This window comes from Rattus norvegicus, chromosome 6, assembly GCF_036323735.1.
Source record: "Rattus norvegicus strain BN/NHsdMcwi chromosome 6, GRCr8, whole genome shotgun sequence".
NCBI lineage: Eukaryota > Metazoa > Chordata > Mammalia > Rodentia > Muridae > Rattus > Rattus norvegicus.
The window spans coordinates 144,198,367-144,216,376 of record NC_086024.1 but is presented as its reverse complement, the minus strand read 5'-3'; the positions used below and the strand labels follow the sequence as shown (position 1 = coordinate 144,216,376).

General features: G+C 48.3%; 1 protein-coding gene across 4 annotated transcripts in view; it reads right to left on the bottom strand.

Moving 5' to 3' along the window:
* Positions 1-18,010, bottom strand: part of Ptprn2 (protein tyrosine phosphatase, receptor type N2) — a 752,006-nt gene that overhangs the window by 118,197 nt on the left and 615,799 nt on the right. For all 4 annotated transcript variants that reach the window (NM_031600.2, XM_039111861.2, XM_039111863.2 and 1 more), the window contains one exon: positions 3,182-3,394. In NM_031600.2, coding sequence (NP_113788.1) covers positions 3,182-3,394 — 213 coding nt within the window. The remainder of the gene's footprint in view (positions 1-3,181; positions 3,395-18,010) is intronic.

Genomic DNA, 18,010 nt, shown 5'->3' with positions numbered 1-18,010 from the left:
CTGGTGCTGTCTAACAGGAAGATTCTCTTTTGGGGCTTTGAGGAGAAAGGGAAGTAACAGCCTGAGGCTGTGTGTGCAGCCCACAGCATCGTATCTCTAGGCCTCCCTCCCCTTTCTTCACAGTCAGAATACCTGTACTCTGTGCTGTGTTCTCACCACACAAGCATTTAGCTCTTTCACTTCCAAGGTAACATTGCATTCTGTTAGTGACCACACTTAGTGTTCTGCCATCTACCAACACCCCTGGGTAACTTTCAACCCTTACAGCATAACCGTTTCCCCCTTTATAAACTTAAGATAATGAACTATTTTTTCTATCATGTCCCCACGAAATAAAACACAGTGGCAGAGTGTTCAACTGCCCCTGTGATCACTGAAGAAAAGTGTGAAAAACTCTAATCACAGTTTCAATGACAGAATAAGCAAATATGGAAGCATAAATTATATATTACATATTATGTCTATATTCATATATATATATATATTTACACGAATTGGAAATTAAATCTATGGTAGGCAAAAGGTGCCACTGAGGTACACCCTCACACACAAAAGACTTAGTAGTAGACACATTTATTCACGAAGACCCCCGTAAAATTTATAGTTGCAAGCTTATAGGGTATTTTTTTATTACATTTATTTACTGAGTGGTCAAGCCATATGGTGTGTGAGTAGGTCAGAGGATAACTTGTGAGACTCGTTTTCACCTTCTACTATGCGGGTTCTTGGAAAAGGGTACTTTTACTAGCTAAGCCATCTCACGGGCTTCTCAGCTTTTGGTTTTTGGGGTATTTTTTAGGAAAATTTTAAAACATGAAGGTGGTTTCAATGACAACAGTGAAAAATCCAAAGACATAAGGCCCCACTGATGGATATGGCGCTTCTTATTTCCAGAGGAACCTTGAGTAACCACAGCTGTGAGCCCTCAACGCACCCAGCCAAACCCGAAGCTGACAGTCACGTGATCCCCATGTGCTGAGGGCTGCCCTGCTGAAAACAAGCCAGAGTAGCAAGACTGCCCTACACATGGTACGCCCAAGGACCCTGCTGGCTGGATGACAGCAGACCCCATCTTATCAGGATCACTGCTAGAATGACACTTGTCAGCGACCTCAGAAATAAGCCCAACAGAAAATGCTCCCCAAATCATTTCACTTCCAACTTTTTCTAGATCATATTTTTGAAGGAAAAGTTTTCCCTCCCCATCTTTTCTTCTTGTTTTTTTTTTTTTTATTAATCTGGATTGAACAAAAGTACACATTTCATTTATTGTCGGGATTACAGATTCTTATTAAACAAACCAGAGCTCATTATAAAATCAATATCAACTTAACCACCATGCCCCCAGGAGGAACACAAAAAGGTCACTCTAAGAAATTCAAACAGTTTTCTTGCTGCAAGGACATGATTTTAATCACAGATACTATTAATTAGAGCTGTCACCGGGAAGAGGGTTTTTTCCCCCCTTTTTGTTTTTAATTATCACAAATTCAGTCATAAGTATGCGTTTTCTACCTACAATCTTATAAAAATTAGTCATTTCTGCATGCGAGTCCAACCTTTTATTCTATCAATATTTTATATTTAAATTTCAAAGTATATCAAAGGATGCCATGCTTTCTGGAAACCTCTGTCCTTATGATCTCTGTCTCTCACACACAGAACTGAAGAGTGTGAAGTGTGATTATTTATGCTCTGACACTGGCTTGGCCCTGAGGACCTGGCGTCCTGTATTGACGGTCTTGCTCAATAGAATTTCTGGGTAAATTCTTACTAGTTTATGTGACATTTTTTTTTCAGGCTGTTTCTTCAAACGTGTTTTTTTTTTCCCTTTGGCTTTGAAGCAAAGCTATGTGCCATGTGTCTGAAATACCATCTTCAGTGCATTTGAAGTTGCCATTTCTTTATAAGAAAAAGATCATCCTGACCAGGCTTGTGACCCCCCCTTCAGAAAACCAGAGGTTTTTCTCCATTCGGTGATGATGATAAGAATTTTGAAATGGGACCAAAAGCTGCCTCCTCATCTCTTTTAAGCAAAGGGGCTTTATAAATTCTTCTCAACTCGCCATATGTGGCAGATGGAGAACAGCCACAGAGCAAGGGGCAGCCAGCTCAGACTAGTTGAGGGTGACTACTGGACAGTCACCATATTTCCTGAGAGAGCCAGGGAGCTCACTGAAGTAACTTTGACAACAGAGTAGACAGCATTTGCTTTATAGACTGTGTGATGTGAATTACTGACAAGACATTATACAGCACAGACATGTGATTAGAAAAGACAAAAGATTCAATAAGTTGGAGAGAATCTTAAACTGCATATTGATTAAAATTTTAAACATAGCAATCAAGGAAGTAATTTTATAACCCTCAATAGATTAATAAATTTAGAGTTAAATGGTATTTTATATTTTAAAAAGTTGGATTCCCTGACTTCTATTCTATATATTTTGAGCTTGCATTGCAGCTGAGTAGAGCTACAGTTTCATTATAGAAAGCCATTAATTAAGAAACAAATACTACGAAACTTCCAAAACCTGTGGGGTGTTGATTATGCCTCTTGTGTTTGGACTCTGCGGTTCATATGTCTCCAGGCTTCTGGTCTACTTCCAGGCCATGTTGGGTGCCTTTCTGTGTTTCTAGCACACAGCTACCACTGCTGACTCATGAAGACATACGCACTCCACGTTCCCTCTCTCAGCATTAGGTTTCTTTCATTTTACCCAAATAATAGCAGAGGGCAGCAACAGATCAGGTCAGAAGATCCCTTCCTAGAAGACCCTATAGAAGTTGATGATGTAATAGCCATCTTCAAACATCTACACAGCCGGTCCATCTCACGACTGTGGCGCACTTCGTTAATGGTGGCCAGACCAAGATAACAGATAATGCACGATTCGTGTATTGTGCTTTTTCCACACTTCTAATTAGCAACCCACTTTTCACAGCTCACCTAAGACTACCCAAGAAAGGTGTAAGGTTAATATGGAGTCATAAAACTGTGGTTGCAAGGTATTTACATGAATGCTAATGAGAGGTTTCAAACTGTTGTCACCAAAGAGCCTGCACTGTGACCTCAAGAGACCATAGAACAGGTGGGAGGGGGACAGACTGCCCCACCACAGCCCCTCCCAAATCGAGTTTGGCAAACCCAAGGGGAAAACTTTGAGAAGTTGGATTTTACCTGGTAGGCTTCGGTGGCATCTGCGCTGGGGTCAGCTCCTAGTCCAGACAATTTCTCCTTCAGCTTGTAGTGTGAGTTGTGGCGGAGGCAGTAGGCTAGGCTGGAAGCCAGGAGAACGGCCAGGATGCAGGCGATGGAGAGGAAGGTAAGCACAATGAACTTGGTTGAGTCCTCTTGCTCTTCTGGATGGGGTAGGAGCTTGAGCTTTCCTTTCTGCAGGAGGAGGAGGTTGGGGGAAGAAGAGGTTACTACTCAAAGAACTGCAGAAGACCATGCCCTCCTCCATGTACAACTCCATACTTAGCACCAACAGGATGGGGAAGGGAGTTGTACAGAGACGCACATTGCAAAGGAAGTTCCAATGCCACAACGCCTCCAGGCAGCATTTCTACTAAGCAGAGGGCAAGAGTAACTCCAAATGGTGGTTGCTTTTCAAGCTTAATAATGCAAAGTAGTTAGTACCTAATTTGCTGCTTTAAGTAAAACAAGGTGTACATCCTTTCTAATCAGATACAGACTTTGTCCAGAGCATATAACACAGTACATGTTTGGCAGGAGGTGGGTAAAATGTTAACAGAACTAAATAGTCCCCAGTCTCAATAGAATGCACCTGGCCGGGACATGGCTTCTTGCTCTAGAATACGTTCTGTGGGCTAATACAACCAGTTCTAACTACTCTCTATAGGCACAGACTCCAATGACCGGCACCTGAGTATTGTTCCTTCAAAAGGGACAAGGTCTTGGAGAACAGGCGATTGGGAAAGTTCACTTCTCATCTTGGGGGAGTAGGTGAGAAAATCCTTTCAGTCACTCAAATCCAGGGCAGATAGCCAGACAGCGCCCCCCTCATTAGCTTCATTAGGAGGTGTATTAGCAACAATTAAACACGCCACAGGAAAATGGAAGGGCCGCAGGCAAATCGCCCACGACTCCTGGCCAGCAACCCCCACAATTACTCGGGAAATGAATGGAAGAGCACGCCCCTGCCTCCGTCCTGGTTGCTACAAGAGGAGAACAATTAGCAAACTCCTTTCCGCCACCTAATTTCGCGTGGTAACAAAATGGATTTTTCCCCATGAATGCCTGGCCGGCCTATTCATTATCTCTCTTCTATTAGTAATTTTCTGCTCCGCTTTCAGCCTTCCAACTCTTCGTTTCCTCCAGTCTCTGAGTGTACACAGTGTCTCTTATGTCAGGCCGGGCCCATTTTTATCTTGTAATCATAAAGGCCACCAAAGCAATTATCGCTAGTCTTGACTGGAAAAGCTGGTCATTAATTAGCCTGCTTTTGCCTTCGGTGCGCGGATTAGCGGGCGCGGGGACCGAGTTAATGGAAACGCGGGTTAAATGAGAAAAGACGCCGGGATTTCCTGCCTGGATGCGCGGCTTGGTTCTGCTTGGCTCTGGACCCAGGAGGTTCCTGGGCTTCAGTAATGGATGGAGGAGAGGAAGGGGAGGGCTCCAAGGCCTGGCAGAGGGGACCTTTGGGCGGGGAGCAGGAGACCCGGAGCAGGGACGTGGACGCCTTTCCCAGGCCTGAGTGGGCGGCGCCCGGTGGCCCGAGCACAGAGGGCCCTGCACGTGCAAAAGGGAAGGCTGCGGAACCCTTACTCCTCCTAGCTTCCCCCCGGGTTCCCTCCCCTTTTCACTCCTGCCTCCCCCCCCCCCACGAGCTTCTAGAAAGAAGTCACACCAGAGTCTCCCGCCCCTTCCCCCAAGTCAAAGAAGTCCCCATCCCAGTTTCCAAGCTACCCTTCTTTGCCCCAGCACCGGCAGGAGTCCAAACCACACAAATAACCCTTTCGGCCAGGGTCTCGGTGGCCCACAAGGCTGTTCTCGCTTGACGGGCAGCTGGCAATAGTTTGCACAAGAACAAACCCTTTCCCTTAAGTTCCCGACCAGAGAGCCTCCGCATCCTTCGCAAAACAGAGCGGTTCACTCCCCAGGGTTCAGGGACGCCAGGGCGGGAGCTGGCCGCACTCTACCGGATCAATGGCTGCTTTCCCGCCGCCCTGACTGTCTTGCCTCTTCTCAGCAGACCACGACAAAGGCAGTGGTGGTATGGCAGTGCATTTTACCCAGCCCCTGAACTGCCGGAGGGTCCCTGAGCCAAGGCCCAGCATAGGCGTTGGGCGGACCTGCGCACCACGTGGCGCTGGAACTAGGACCTCCCTAACCTAGCTTCAGGCGTTAAACTCCTGGGCTTCAGGTTCTCAGATAGCTCTAAGTTACCAGTCACGCTGGGCCATGGTGTGTGACAGCCCATCAGCACACTCTGCACTAGGCCCGCGGTTCCACGGAGCTGAAAGAACCATAGGGCTGGGGACACCAAGCTACCAGTGGCCCCGGAGTACTAACTCTGCCAGATTGACAGCACTGTCAGGTGACAGACACTGGGCACTGTGGAGCCAAAGGAAGAGGCAGATGAACCTAGAAGTAAACCTAGCCCAAGCCTGCGGGGCCGCCTGCTGGGCAACCAGACCCAGTTAAAAGCCCAGGACTGCACTGGAAGAAGAGTAGAGGGTGTCCCAGCTTCGTCCTTTGTCGGATTTATTTTAAACCAGTTGGGTGCTAGGATTTACTCAGAGACCGATCCAAATTGTCATGGCAAGAGCAAAGACTTCATCCTCACAGGGCTCCTGTGGGAGAACTGAGGAGAGCAGGGCCAACTCCACAAGAGTCACATCAGATTACCCTAGGCTCCACCCATCTCTGCTTCCCTGCATGGTCCTGAGGAGTGGCTGGTGCCCTGGATCAGTGCCAGTTGTACTCCTGCCCCAGAACCCCATCAGATTGGAGGCTCCCACATGGACCTACAGGGAAGGAGTCATGAAGGCACGCAGATTTGAAGCTATGGGCTTCAGGGCCTGAGTGGGAGGGCCCCCTGGGAGATTGGCAAAGTGGAGGTTGAAGGCAGTGACGTCTGACAGAAGAGGGTAAGGTAGATGCTGGACCTAGGGACCCCCCTTCGAGTCAATGTATATCTAATATTAAGGTGTGAATTTCAGCTGACTTTTGTCTTATCAAATCTGAAAATTATCTCTTAGGGGCTCTCTGCCTGACAGTAGCACCAAAATGCCCTGCAGTGGAGGGCTGAAATAGGGGGTGGGGTAGGGAGAGAGAAGTGCTAGCAGTGGGTCAGGCTGTAAGGATCCTGGGGGAAAAATAAAATTTCTAGAAATTCTTGTTTTAATGTCAGTTGAGCACCCTCATCTAGGTATCGTGACTGAGTTAACATAACCTTACATCTCCTTTCTTTTTGTGGAGCTAAAAAAGCAAATTTAAAAATGCTTGTTAACCAGGAGCTTCAGTGGGAGAAGTGAATCTGCTGGAAGCTAAAAAGTGAGTTTGCACCTGTGCTGACCCAGGTGCGGCTGGAGTGTGCCCCAGTCCCGCTCAGAATGGTGACTTCCCAAGGGTGAGCAGCACCGTGTAGACCACAGGCGGCTTTCCTGGGCCTACCCGGAAGACAGCCTGGACTAGTCACAGACATCTTATCAGTCTTGACTTGAAATTGAAAGAAAAAATGATGTTTAAATATTTATAACTTTGACATTTACAGTCAGATGTCTTTTAAAAGCAGAACACCTTCTGCACAGTGGAAGCTCTTTCTGAAAGTTTGGAGCAGCCTCTGAGGAGGGTGGTGGAGAGAAAGATTCTCAGAAGGAGGTGGTTAGGGGTGCTGGGGGGCGGGGTGGGGGTTGGGGAGCTGTGCATCCAGAAAGCGGGAGGCACACTCACAGGCACTACTATCACATTCTCAGCAGACTTAAAAAAAAAAAAGTAGGAATAGGACAGGCTTTAAAAAATAATCAGGAATAAGCAGGTCCAGGCTGCGCCAGCCCAGAGGTGGCTAACCTTGAGCATTTCTTGCTGTCACCTCTACCTGCAGCTCCTCAAATTTAGAATAGGCAGGAGTGCAGAAGCTTCGAGGCAAGGTCAGTGTGGGAGTAGGGAAGTCGACTTGTAGAGCTGCTCTTAGACCAGATCCTGGTGGGGCTCAGCATCCCCACCTCTGCCTGCAGGGTGCACGGGGCTTCCAGTGACAAGTCTTCTGAGCCATCCTTGACAGATACCCTTATGACTTTTTAAAACTGTGTGTGGTAAGCTGAGGGGTGTAGGATTCTATGCCTAAAGTTAATTGTGAGAACTAAGCCACAGCTATACAGAACTTAATGGTGAACCTTTGTAGGCATGCTAAGATAAAATGTAACATAACCAATTCCCAAGAGCCAGACATCTAAGCCTCTGACTTGCAGTTTAAAATCTGCTTGCACAAAAGAAAAAAAGTTATGAGCATAAGCGTTCAACTTCATGGATACTGAGTTTCTCTTGTTGACTCATTGTACTATTTCTGTGGAATTTGATTTGCAACCTAGCTTCAGTCTATTTTAGTGACCTGCCACACACACTTTAGTTTGGGAAAGTCCTTACTTAAGATGAGGGACATGCCCCCTCCCTTTCTTTTGGGGACACATGTTATTATGACTGCAAACCGTGCCCCCTCCCACCGTTCTCCTCGAAACAGAAATTAGTCTCAGAGAATATGAGTTACTGTGATAAGTTTGTCTTTGACTGGCTAGATGAACATCTTAGAGAACTATTTGGAAATTTCTTTTTAAATTTACTAAGATATATTTATTAAAATATAGTTACTATCACTGTAAAACTAATCATGGTTTTTAGCAAAACATTTTTTCAAGCCTGGACAAGTGACCAAACTTAAAAATGGGGAGGGGGAGAAGGGTGTCTTGAAATATTTTAAGAGTATTTCTTAAAGCTGTTAACTGAACTATTTTTAATTTGGAATTTGCCACAGAATTCTAATAAATGAGAGAAGTCAGGCGGAAATAATCATGTATTAATTCTCTGCATTACAAAATCTTTTCAGAAGCTATTATCAGAGCAAGAGGCATTGCGGTCTGAATTCAGGGTGGGAGAAGGCCTTTGTGCGGCTGAAAGCTATTGTTCCTCTCTACAGATGAAATTGTACTTGCAAATCTGCCATTCAAATAGCCACAAAAAAAAAAAGCTTATATGGACAGAAGAATCTCCCAAGAAATAATTACTTTTAAACATAAACTTTAATGGAAATAAGTTATGCTGTTTTTTTTAAAGATAGGCTGTTTGTTGAAGAATTTCAGGCATACACATAAGTGAATATACAAAAGATAATAACTTATTTGCTATCTTGAAGCACTCCTAAAGTAGTTGTTCTAGAAAAAACGCTCTGTTTTAAGATAAGGGAAGATTTATGATATTGATGTTGAAAAGGAGGAGAGAGTTCTGTGAACTCGCTTGTTAACCACAAGTTGTCCAGGGTGGAATTCCGAGCCAGCTAAGCTAGTGGAGAACGGGCTAAATGGATCTGTCCAGAGAGGAAACCAGCCCCCTTGCATTTTTCTGATCCACTGGCTCCGTTTTCTTTACACCAGAACTCAAAACTAGGCAGCGGGTACCCTCAGAGCACTCGCAGGCCAGCGTTTTGGCCCGATTCATCCCTGAGGCCCCTGAGGTCAGGAGTTCTCTAGGGTGATGTCCTGCTATTGGAGTGGGATATTTGGCCATACTGTCCAAACCAGTCCTGTACTAGCCCCAACCCCAAGAATCAACTACTTCAAGACTGAGATATCTTTTTTAGCTTCACCCGCTTTCAGGCCAGAAAGGCCTTGGCTTTGCCCAGCTGGTCAGGACCGGGTTGTGGAAAGAGAGTCAAGCGCGGGTCTAGGAAGCTGGATGGAGGTAGTCACAAGTCCCCTCCCCCACACTGGGAGGCTGACCCTCACAGGTCTCGGCTTTCTCAACCCTGTTTCCCCGTCCCTTCCCCCTCACTAATTCCCAAGATCTCTGTAGAGGTCGTGGAGATCAGACCATGGCGCAGGACACAAAAGGTCGAGGGTTCCTGGGAGCCTTCGGTATTCACAGCCCCGAGAGGGTCCAAGCTAGGACAAAGCCGCAGCCCAGCCTCCCCGGCCACAAAGCGCGCCGTCCGGAGCCTTTAATGTCTCCAACGACGCCTCTACCCACTCTAAAATACCAAAAGCGTCGCAGCACTCCCATAGCCGACCAGCACTCCCCAACTGGGCCACGTTGCTCTTTGGGAGCCGAGTCGGGCATCTAGGCTGGGGGCGGGTGGGAATTTCCTCCTCCTTTCCCCGCTTCCTCACATTTGCTTGATCCTTAAAATCTGTCCATCTTGGCTTGGTGAAAACCATTTGGACCACTAATCCCTTTACTCCAGATCTGGAAGGCTCTCGGTTTCCAGCAGGAACGCGCGGTGCCTAAGAAAGCCCGAGGTCTGCTGACTTCGATGGACTACGGAAGAACCGGGCAGAAACTGAGTGGGATAGGACCAAGGCAGGCAGAGGCACCGTGAGGCTCGACAGGTGGACTGCAGCACACAGCGAGTTCTACAACGTTCAGGGCCCTGGCAATCCTTATACTGACCCATCTTTAAAGCAGTCCATCCTGGAGCGTCGCGGTGCAACGAAGACGCAAAGGGACTTCGGCTTTAAGAGTCAATGCTGCTGATTTAGGGGGCTACCCAGATGTTTGGGGGAGCAGCTTTTTTAACCGCAAATCAGGCGGGTTTTAGGAACCAAACCATTAGTCAGAAATGAAATAAATAAGCTCTTGTTCAAACAGCTCTGAGTCAGAAGTTTTTCTGGCGAGTACGCGACCGCCCCACCTGGCAGGGGGTCTCTGTAGATAGGGGGACGTGAGCAAACGCAGGTCCCCTTTGGGGTAAGGGAGGTAGAAGCTCAAAGGTGATCCTTAGAGAGGCTGGGACTGGGGGGCTGTCAAAGGACTCCACACTCTTGGGCCGCCCCCACCTGCTTCTCTGAACGCTCCGCCCCGGCCCACTTGGTCCTCTTAACTCACTTCCAGCTGGGACGCTCGAATGGCACAGAAGCACAGCCCGAGACCCCAGAAAGGAGAGAGTAAAGAAATCTCCAAAATGTTGTTTGAGAAAAACGTCCCCAGACCAGTCCCCTTTATGCTAGCTGCTCATCCTGTCCTTCATCCACGATCCCTCTTTCCTCGTCATACCGTACGTATCTCCTCTCATCCCATCCTCGAGGCCGTTTTCTCCAAGTTCTGAATTTCTCAGAGATCCAGTCTTATGACAAGCCGAGAGAAGCACTCCAGAGAAGTCCTACAGACCACCACCTCATTCTCCCATGGGGAAGTCTCCTCGAGACGTGGGTCCAGGACATCTGTCTCTCCCTTCTAATCTGTGCGCTCAGAAAGAACTGCCATCGTGGGCACTCCGCCTCAGACCCACCTGGAGATAATTCCAAAGGCGGGTCTTTCCTGTTGACCGACTCTTTGACATATGTCTTGTGCAGTTACCCCCTGAACTGGGCAAGACGCCCAGGTCCTGTATCTGGGGCCCTCAAGCAACACCCTCAACCCTTGGAAGGTTCTATTCTGCGCCCGGCCAGCACCGCGCTTGGTGATGCCCTGGGGGTATCCACTCTTGATCCCTTCTGCCCCACCCCACTCTTGTCTCCTCTGCCAGGGTCCACCCGACCACCCCTCTCAGTGCCACGACAGGGTTGGCCGTCCCTGGTTACCTGCAGCTGGGAGGACACTGGGTGCCCAAGAGAGCAGGAGGTGGGGGTGTGCGTCCGGCTAAGCCGCTTTGGGGCGCAGCGGCCGCTGGCGACAACGCCATCATCGCAACCAACCGCTTCCCTGCATTGGAGCCACTGACGAGCGGGGCCATTCTGCTGCTTCTGACCACAAACTTCTCAGGAGGCGGGTGGAAACAAAGGTGCCGCGCGTCCCAGCAGCGGCGGCGCCTTAGCTTTCGCTCGGAGCCAGAGGGTGCAGGCAGTTCTGCGAGGCCTGTCGGCGCGGCCCAGCGTGCTCCGCCCCAACCCAGCCCCCTGGCTAGGCGCACCGGGTCCCGACGCTGCGTGGGCGGGTGCAGGGCCGGGCTCGGGACGGTCCCCGCAAGGCGGCCGGCCGCGCGCGCAGCTCCAACCGGCGACGGCGCCGCGCCCCGCCTTATATCCGGCCCCGCGCGCACCCGGCCGGCGACGGCGGCGCGGCTCGCGGCCCAGCCACCGGTTGCTATAGCGATGTCGTCCCCCCCCCCCCCACATGTTGCTGACAGCAATTGGCTAAGGGGCCGCGGCTCTCCATACACCCTCATCCGCCCAAGACTATGAATGGACATAAGCTTTGTCAGTCATTGGTACCGCGCCGGAGCCAGGGCCTTCACCGGTTCTTTCTTTCAGTCTTTTCTTTCATTCGCGAGTTGCACTTCATTCTGGCCAAGTTCAGAGTAGCGCTAGGGTGAGGGAATGAGGCCTCAGCTAGAAAATTCGCCCCTAATGGCCCTACTGTGACCTTTGCTCATGGTAGGATAAGTGTTTGGTAGAAACTCTCCAAGTGAAATAAAAATTACGGCAAACCCAGCCCTTTCTCCCCTTTCCAAACAGAAGCATGTTAATTACTTAAGGGACCGCCCCCCACATACACTGTACCCCCGTTTTTAAGACCCAGATGCTTATAGGGAGCAGTCTGTTGAAAGCAAGTGCTAATGAGTCTTTGCCACCATTCGGTCCAGGCCAATTGCCGGGCTGCTAGCCCAATATGTTGGACTGAGCAGCAGTGAAAAGCATTTCTTTCTTCATCCTTTAAGCTCTTGTCCTTACCCTAGACGACCGCCCCCCCCCCGGGGTGGGGGAGAACCTGTGTGTAGGATTCAGGACTACCTTTCTAGTCGGTGAAGCCTATACCCAATTACTTGACCTGAGCGCAGACCTGAGGCGGGACTTCGAGTGGGTTTGCGTTAGCCAAGAGGTCTCTTAGAGGCCTCCTCTGGGTTCCGACTCTATGCAAGAGGCTTCAGGACTCTTCCCACAATCTTCCTCCCCAACCCTTTTCTGCCCTCGGGGCGCGGCCACAGGTTGGACACCCTGGTGCGCTGCGCCCCAACAGAGCGGCCAGGAGCCTAAGAGCGAAACCCAACATCTGTGCGTACAATACGCTCTTCAAGGCCCACAGCTGCAGGAACAAGGGGAAGAAAGGAAAGTGTGGGGGAGCAGATTCTGTCATACGCAGATGACAGTCTGCGGAGGGCTCTTTCTCAGGAAACCCCGACGCACCCCCACCCCCATCCCTTCTCCTGCCGCCTTCCCATTGTTCCCGGCACTTGGGACAGCTGGAGACGAAGGCTTGCACCATCGACAACCCCCCCCCCCAACTCCCACCCCGCCGCTGCACACCGGGAGGCCGCAGAACCAACTCCTGGGCCCTCGCACAAACTCCGCAGCCCCCACTACAGGCCAAGGCGGGAAAGGCTGGTACCGCCTTGCCTTTTCATCCACCTGGGCAAAGCCCCAGGCCTGCCTAATGCAAGGGGCTAGAGCTCAGCAGCCTAGTGAGGACCAGGCTCCCCCAGAAAGTGCAACCAAGTGCTTGCTTCTCCTGGTGCTTCTTCTCAAGGATGACTTCTTCTGGTTGTCGGCTTAAACTCTTTTGTTTAGTTTTAATTTACAGGGACTGAGAGAGAGATTCCCTAGAGACCCTAGTGGCACAACCTGTCCCAATACTATAGGCCTGAGTAGTTTGCGAGACTTTTCCAAATAGTCTCTAAGGCTATGGAATGCCCCTATGCCAGAGGATAGGCCCTGCAGACCCTCTCCCTTAAAATCGGTTGATGCATGGCGACCCTGAGTGGTTCCTCTCTATTGCACCCTCAGCAGGCTCAGGACTCTGCAGGGCGCTGTGGCCAGTTGGCTAAAGATCTGTTCTGGCAAAGACCAGGACAGAGGTGGTTCTTCTCAAATCCTACAACATCTCCCAGAGTCCAGCCTACTTGAGTGCCTAGTGTCTTGCTTTTCATTACCAATAAGCCCCCAAAGCTACCTGGTTCAGCCTTGGGCCGAGAACAGGGAAGAAGGAAGAGTGCCCGGCAGGTCGGAGCTCTGGTATAGGAGAACGTGGGACCTGGAGTCTGAGCCGGCCCGGAGGAGGGGACCTGCCGCCCTCAGCCTCTATAGCAACCGGGCCTCTCCATAGCAACGGTCTGTGTGTAAGCTTGCCGCCAGCCACCACCAACACCACCACGTTCACCTCCTCTTCCTCCTCCTCCCTCCTCCTCCCTCTCTTCTCTTTTCCCCCTCTTCTCTGTCCTCTTGCCCACTGGGCTTGGAGAATGGATCACAGAATACTCGGAACACCGACTTCTCTTTATGCCGAGGAACTCAGCCTCCCAGGTATTTTGTGTAGCTTTAGGGTGAAGCGATCCATCACTCAGCACCAGTGCGAGGGCGCGCCCATGCTCACCCTTTGCTGTGCTAGGGTACCTGGCTCTCCTACTGCAGCTACAGCGCCTTAAAGATTTCAGAGGTGCAGCGGAGAACATAGGGGTCTGGCAGCCTAGGGCAAGGTGCCGGCACTAGGCGGGGCAGCGGAGTCGGGGGGCGCGCGGGCTCTGGCTTATAGGAGCGCTCACAGCCTAGGGAGTTCGCAGCCCCTGGTAACCCAGCCCCAGAGCCAGCGTTGCGAACTCAGCGGGAGGCAGTGCACTGAGAGGATCCTAAAGGCCACGCGGCGCCTGGCACCTCCCCGGATGCAGCCTAGAGTCATCCTTCTGTCACATTTCACTCGCTTTTCTCGCCTTTAATGGTCCAGAGCCACAAGCAGGTGTGGGATACAACCCCTCTGCTCCAAGTGGCAGGGACCCCTCGCGGTCACTTCGGAAGAACACCCAGAGAAGGCCAGGGCCGAGGGCAGATACAGGCCAGAGCAGGGCGCGCTGTCTTGCAGGCAGCCAACTTGGTGTTCCACAAGCATCAAGAGACATGGAAATCTGTAAGTAGAGGCGTTTGCTTTTCTTTAGTTTCCTTGTGTCTCAAAGAGCTCCTTTACCTTTCCTGTCTAAAACCCATGCTCCAGATTTAACCAGAATCCAATAGCCTGCCCTCCTTTCGTCAGTCTTTGAGGAAGGACGGGTGTGGAGATGCAGTGAGTTGCATTTTGGTCACCTTTTCAATGGTGAAATGTCCTTAAGTCACCTTGCAGTTGTTCCTATGTAGAGAAGTGTATTTTCTCACCGGTAACCCTCAGGCTCACTTTGCCTCCAGTAGCCAGCCCTGAAGTGGAGAGCCCTAGACTCACTTCCCTTCTGGCTGCAGAGAACTCTGAGCAGGTCCATTCTGGAAGCCAGACACACATGCTGTCAGGGGCTTAGGGGAGAAAGAATTTATACCTTACATGACCACTCTTTTCGTCTAGAATCTGATAAATCAACCCCACGGGGTTCCCCCCCCTTCATTTTAAAACCTCATTTTTAGGGCAGGGAAAGTCCTTTACAAAAGTTTCTCAACAATAAAAATCCAGCGATCCTCAGGAAGGGAAGGGATTTTTTTCTCCCTGAATCATGAAAGCGTAGATCTCATTTCATTGCACGAGATCTCAGTAACATTTCGAGAAAAAAAATTAAACAATACAAAATATGTATGAGAAATATATTGCTTGAAATCTTTTATAGATGACAAACAGGTTATTTATATAGAAATTAGGAATGGTTGGCTGATGCATAAGTAGAAAGTCTGGTGTATGGAAAACTCCCCAAATTTACAGAATCCCAAACAATATAAATAGCTTTAAATGATTTGTTGGTCTCTACTAATTCCTTGCTGTTTAAAGTGCATTTTACATTTGCCATGTGTGAGATAAGATCTCATTTTCAATTTAGGGACCGTCGTAGCCTTGAAGAGCACTCAGCTAAGTGATTACAGTCACTCTCCAGCACATGGACTTATTAAAGAAAATGTAGTTTTTAAGCAAAACAGAGAAAGGCTGTTATGGGAGACACAGTTTTGGCCAGGCAAAACACTATCTCAGGAAGTTGAAGTGGTGTGGTAAAAGTAGACAATGATTTTTTAAAAGTCCTTGATGTCAGGAAACTAAACCAATTGTGTTTTTTTTTTTTTTAAAGCAAGCACTAATTTATATGTATAGCTCACGTATAGCATTTAACATGCTTTCGATTTAGGAATCCACTTATTAAAAACAAATTTAAATCGTTAATTAAAAGTGGAACCTCGGTTTTAATTTTCTTTCGTAGCATATTTATCCCACTCGTGACATTTCTGTGATATGCCTTAGTGGACTTTTGAGGGCACGGGGGCAGAATGTCTGGCTGGGTCAGCTATGGTGTTTTGCATTGCCAATTTCTGAAAAAAGGCACAGCTCAGCCTGGGGGCTGCAAACCCTTGCCAGTGAAGTTTGTTTTTTGTTTTGTTTCAGCAGACCAGTCTACAGTGCCGCAAGAGGGCTTAGCCACCATACAGAATCATCAGTCAGTTCAAGAAAAGGTGCTCCCTGGGGCTTGAGCCTGCTGCTTTTTCTTCTTGAGTAGCTGTCAGGTATGGTTCTTAAGACAGTGCCCCATCTTAAAATCGGGAGGAACTGATCCATCCTGGAATAATTCACTCAACTATTTCACTTGACTTTAAGGGGAAACACATAAACCTTTACTCAGCAGAAAAATTAATTTTGTTAATTAGTATTATTTATGTTTATTAGTAATTGGTAGTATTGCCAACACAACTCCTCCTTCATTATTGGTTTTAGTGCTGGCTCATATTCTCAGAGTCGAAAGTTTTGTAAAGGGGGAAAAAAAATAGAAACTTCGAATAGGTCCCCTCAGTGGCCCAACACAATTACTTTAAACGGTGTCCTTAAAAGTAAAAAGTACTGGTTGGACAGGTGGAGGTGCCTCTGAGGGTAAAGGTGTTTTCTGCCAAGCCAGGTGGAAGGAGAGCATCACCTCCTACAAGTTGTCCTCTGGCAACTACAGGGTGCATATGCACCCATGCATCCCCCCCCAACCGCCCCCACCCCTGCAACAAACAAGTGTGAAAGCTATTTAAATAAAAAGTACCTTTCATCAAAAAATTATTCTTGATAGGTTGGTTAGCAAATATGTAGCGATCTTGCAGACTTTTCTTTCCAGAAACTTTGAAATTATGATTCAAAGGACATGACAAGCCCTGGGCCTTCCTTATTGCTGTTATTAGATTTGCCCATTAAAAGCAGTGTTCTAAAGGATGTGTGCTCTTGGGGCAGGCATCCACAAACAGAACAGTCTCCCCGGAGGTTCATCTGGTTTTATTCTGATATTCCAGAGAGTCTACAAGATGAATGAGTTTCTGTCTCCCTCCTTGGGAAGATCTAGCCACTTATTAGTCACAAATAATGCTATAAATGCATATTTAATGGTTGGTATTCAGGATAGTGTGTCTACTGTATGTTCACGACTAGATTTTTATTCCTCACAAAATTGGGCTAAAATTCCTCAGACTGAACCTTTTAAAGAAAGACTCATTGCCATAGGAACGGGACCTAAGTTTTCTGAACATGGCTAAGTGGGACCATTGTGTTCCAGTGAAAGGAAACAAGATACTTCTATAGAAAAATTTCAGTCTCTCTCTCTCTCTCTCTCTCTCTCTCTCTCTCTCTCTCTCTCTTTCTCTCTCTCTCTCCTCTCTCTTTCCGATCCACCCCTTCTTGTGTTTTGTCAGGTATAGATCTCAGGGACATTATAATTGTTTGGAAACAGCTCTCCCCTTGAGTTGCTTGCTTTGGAATTAAATGCAGAACAGCAATTGAGGTAAATGTTTGTTTCACAGCCATGTAATTCTGCAATGCACTGTTCACATATTCTTTAAGGGAAACAAACGTCTGTATTTTAGTGTAAGGAAACAGGCTCCGATTGAATGAATGAGCAGACACAGTCCAGCTAGCTTGTCTTCCCTTGGGGGTCCGCAAAGAAGGAGTCACTATAATGTGATTGTTTCTGATATTATATTGCAGGTAAGTTGGCAAATATTTAGACTGAATGAGAATAAAACTTTGGCGGTGGTGGGCAGCTGGGTACTTCCCTGACATATATTAAAAAGGTCTCAGGCTTAGCTGTCACTCTGAAAACGTTAGTGACAGTAATCCAGGACTCTGTAAGAAATTCACGCACAATTAGTTGATATTCTAGTGGACTGAGAAATAACTTTAAACGTCCATCACTCTTCTCTAAGGATACAGCACAGCTCGTGGTGATTCTGGAGGTGTGGTTCACATTAACACTGGGTCCTTTAGGCACCTTAGAGTGCAGGAAGACACCTTAAGCGTGGTCCACTATGACCCGTGGCAAGTTACATCCTTATTCAACATTGTTTAGTCCTGTCTAGATTTACCTTCAGAATTCTAATTTAACATCTTAAAACTGTTTTCCACTTCCGGCCGTCCCAAACTGTGTGCCCAGTCACCCGTTTCTCTGCCCTCATCTCCAGTGGCTTCTGTATATTTAAAAGCATAAATCTTTAAAGAAAGATCATTTCTTACCATTGTTTTAGTAAGTTATTTCAAAAGACTTGCGCTCAGTCTGGTGTGCCTAACCTCACTGAGAAGGTGACTTGCTTCTCTGGGTGACATCGAAGATCCTCACCTGCTGTCCAACCATGATCGGAACTCTCTTTTGCCTTCTCCATGACCTAGTTCAGTCATGTTTTCAGGAGAGCGCCCAGTCAGACCCACAGTCTTACCCTCCTGAGTTGAAGTTGTCAGTGCAGGCCGTCCAGATGAATATCCACTGCCCTGTACCTAGTGGTCTCAATCCACCCGACCAGCTCATGTCTCTCAGCAAGGCCACTACCATCTCTTCCTCAGACTGGCTCTTTTCATTAAAGCGCAGGAGGTACTCCGGACCGTCCATGTCAACTGTTCTCCACACAAAGCCTGTGTCAGCCAGTAATGGGGCTCCACCTGCAACCACTTTCTTCCCAGACCCAGGCTCTAGCCAACTGGACT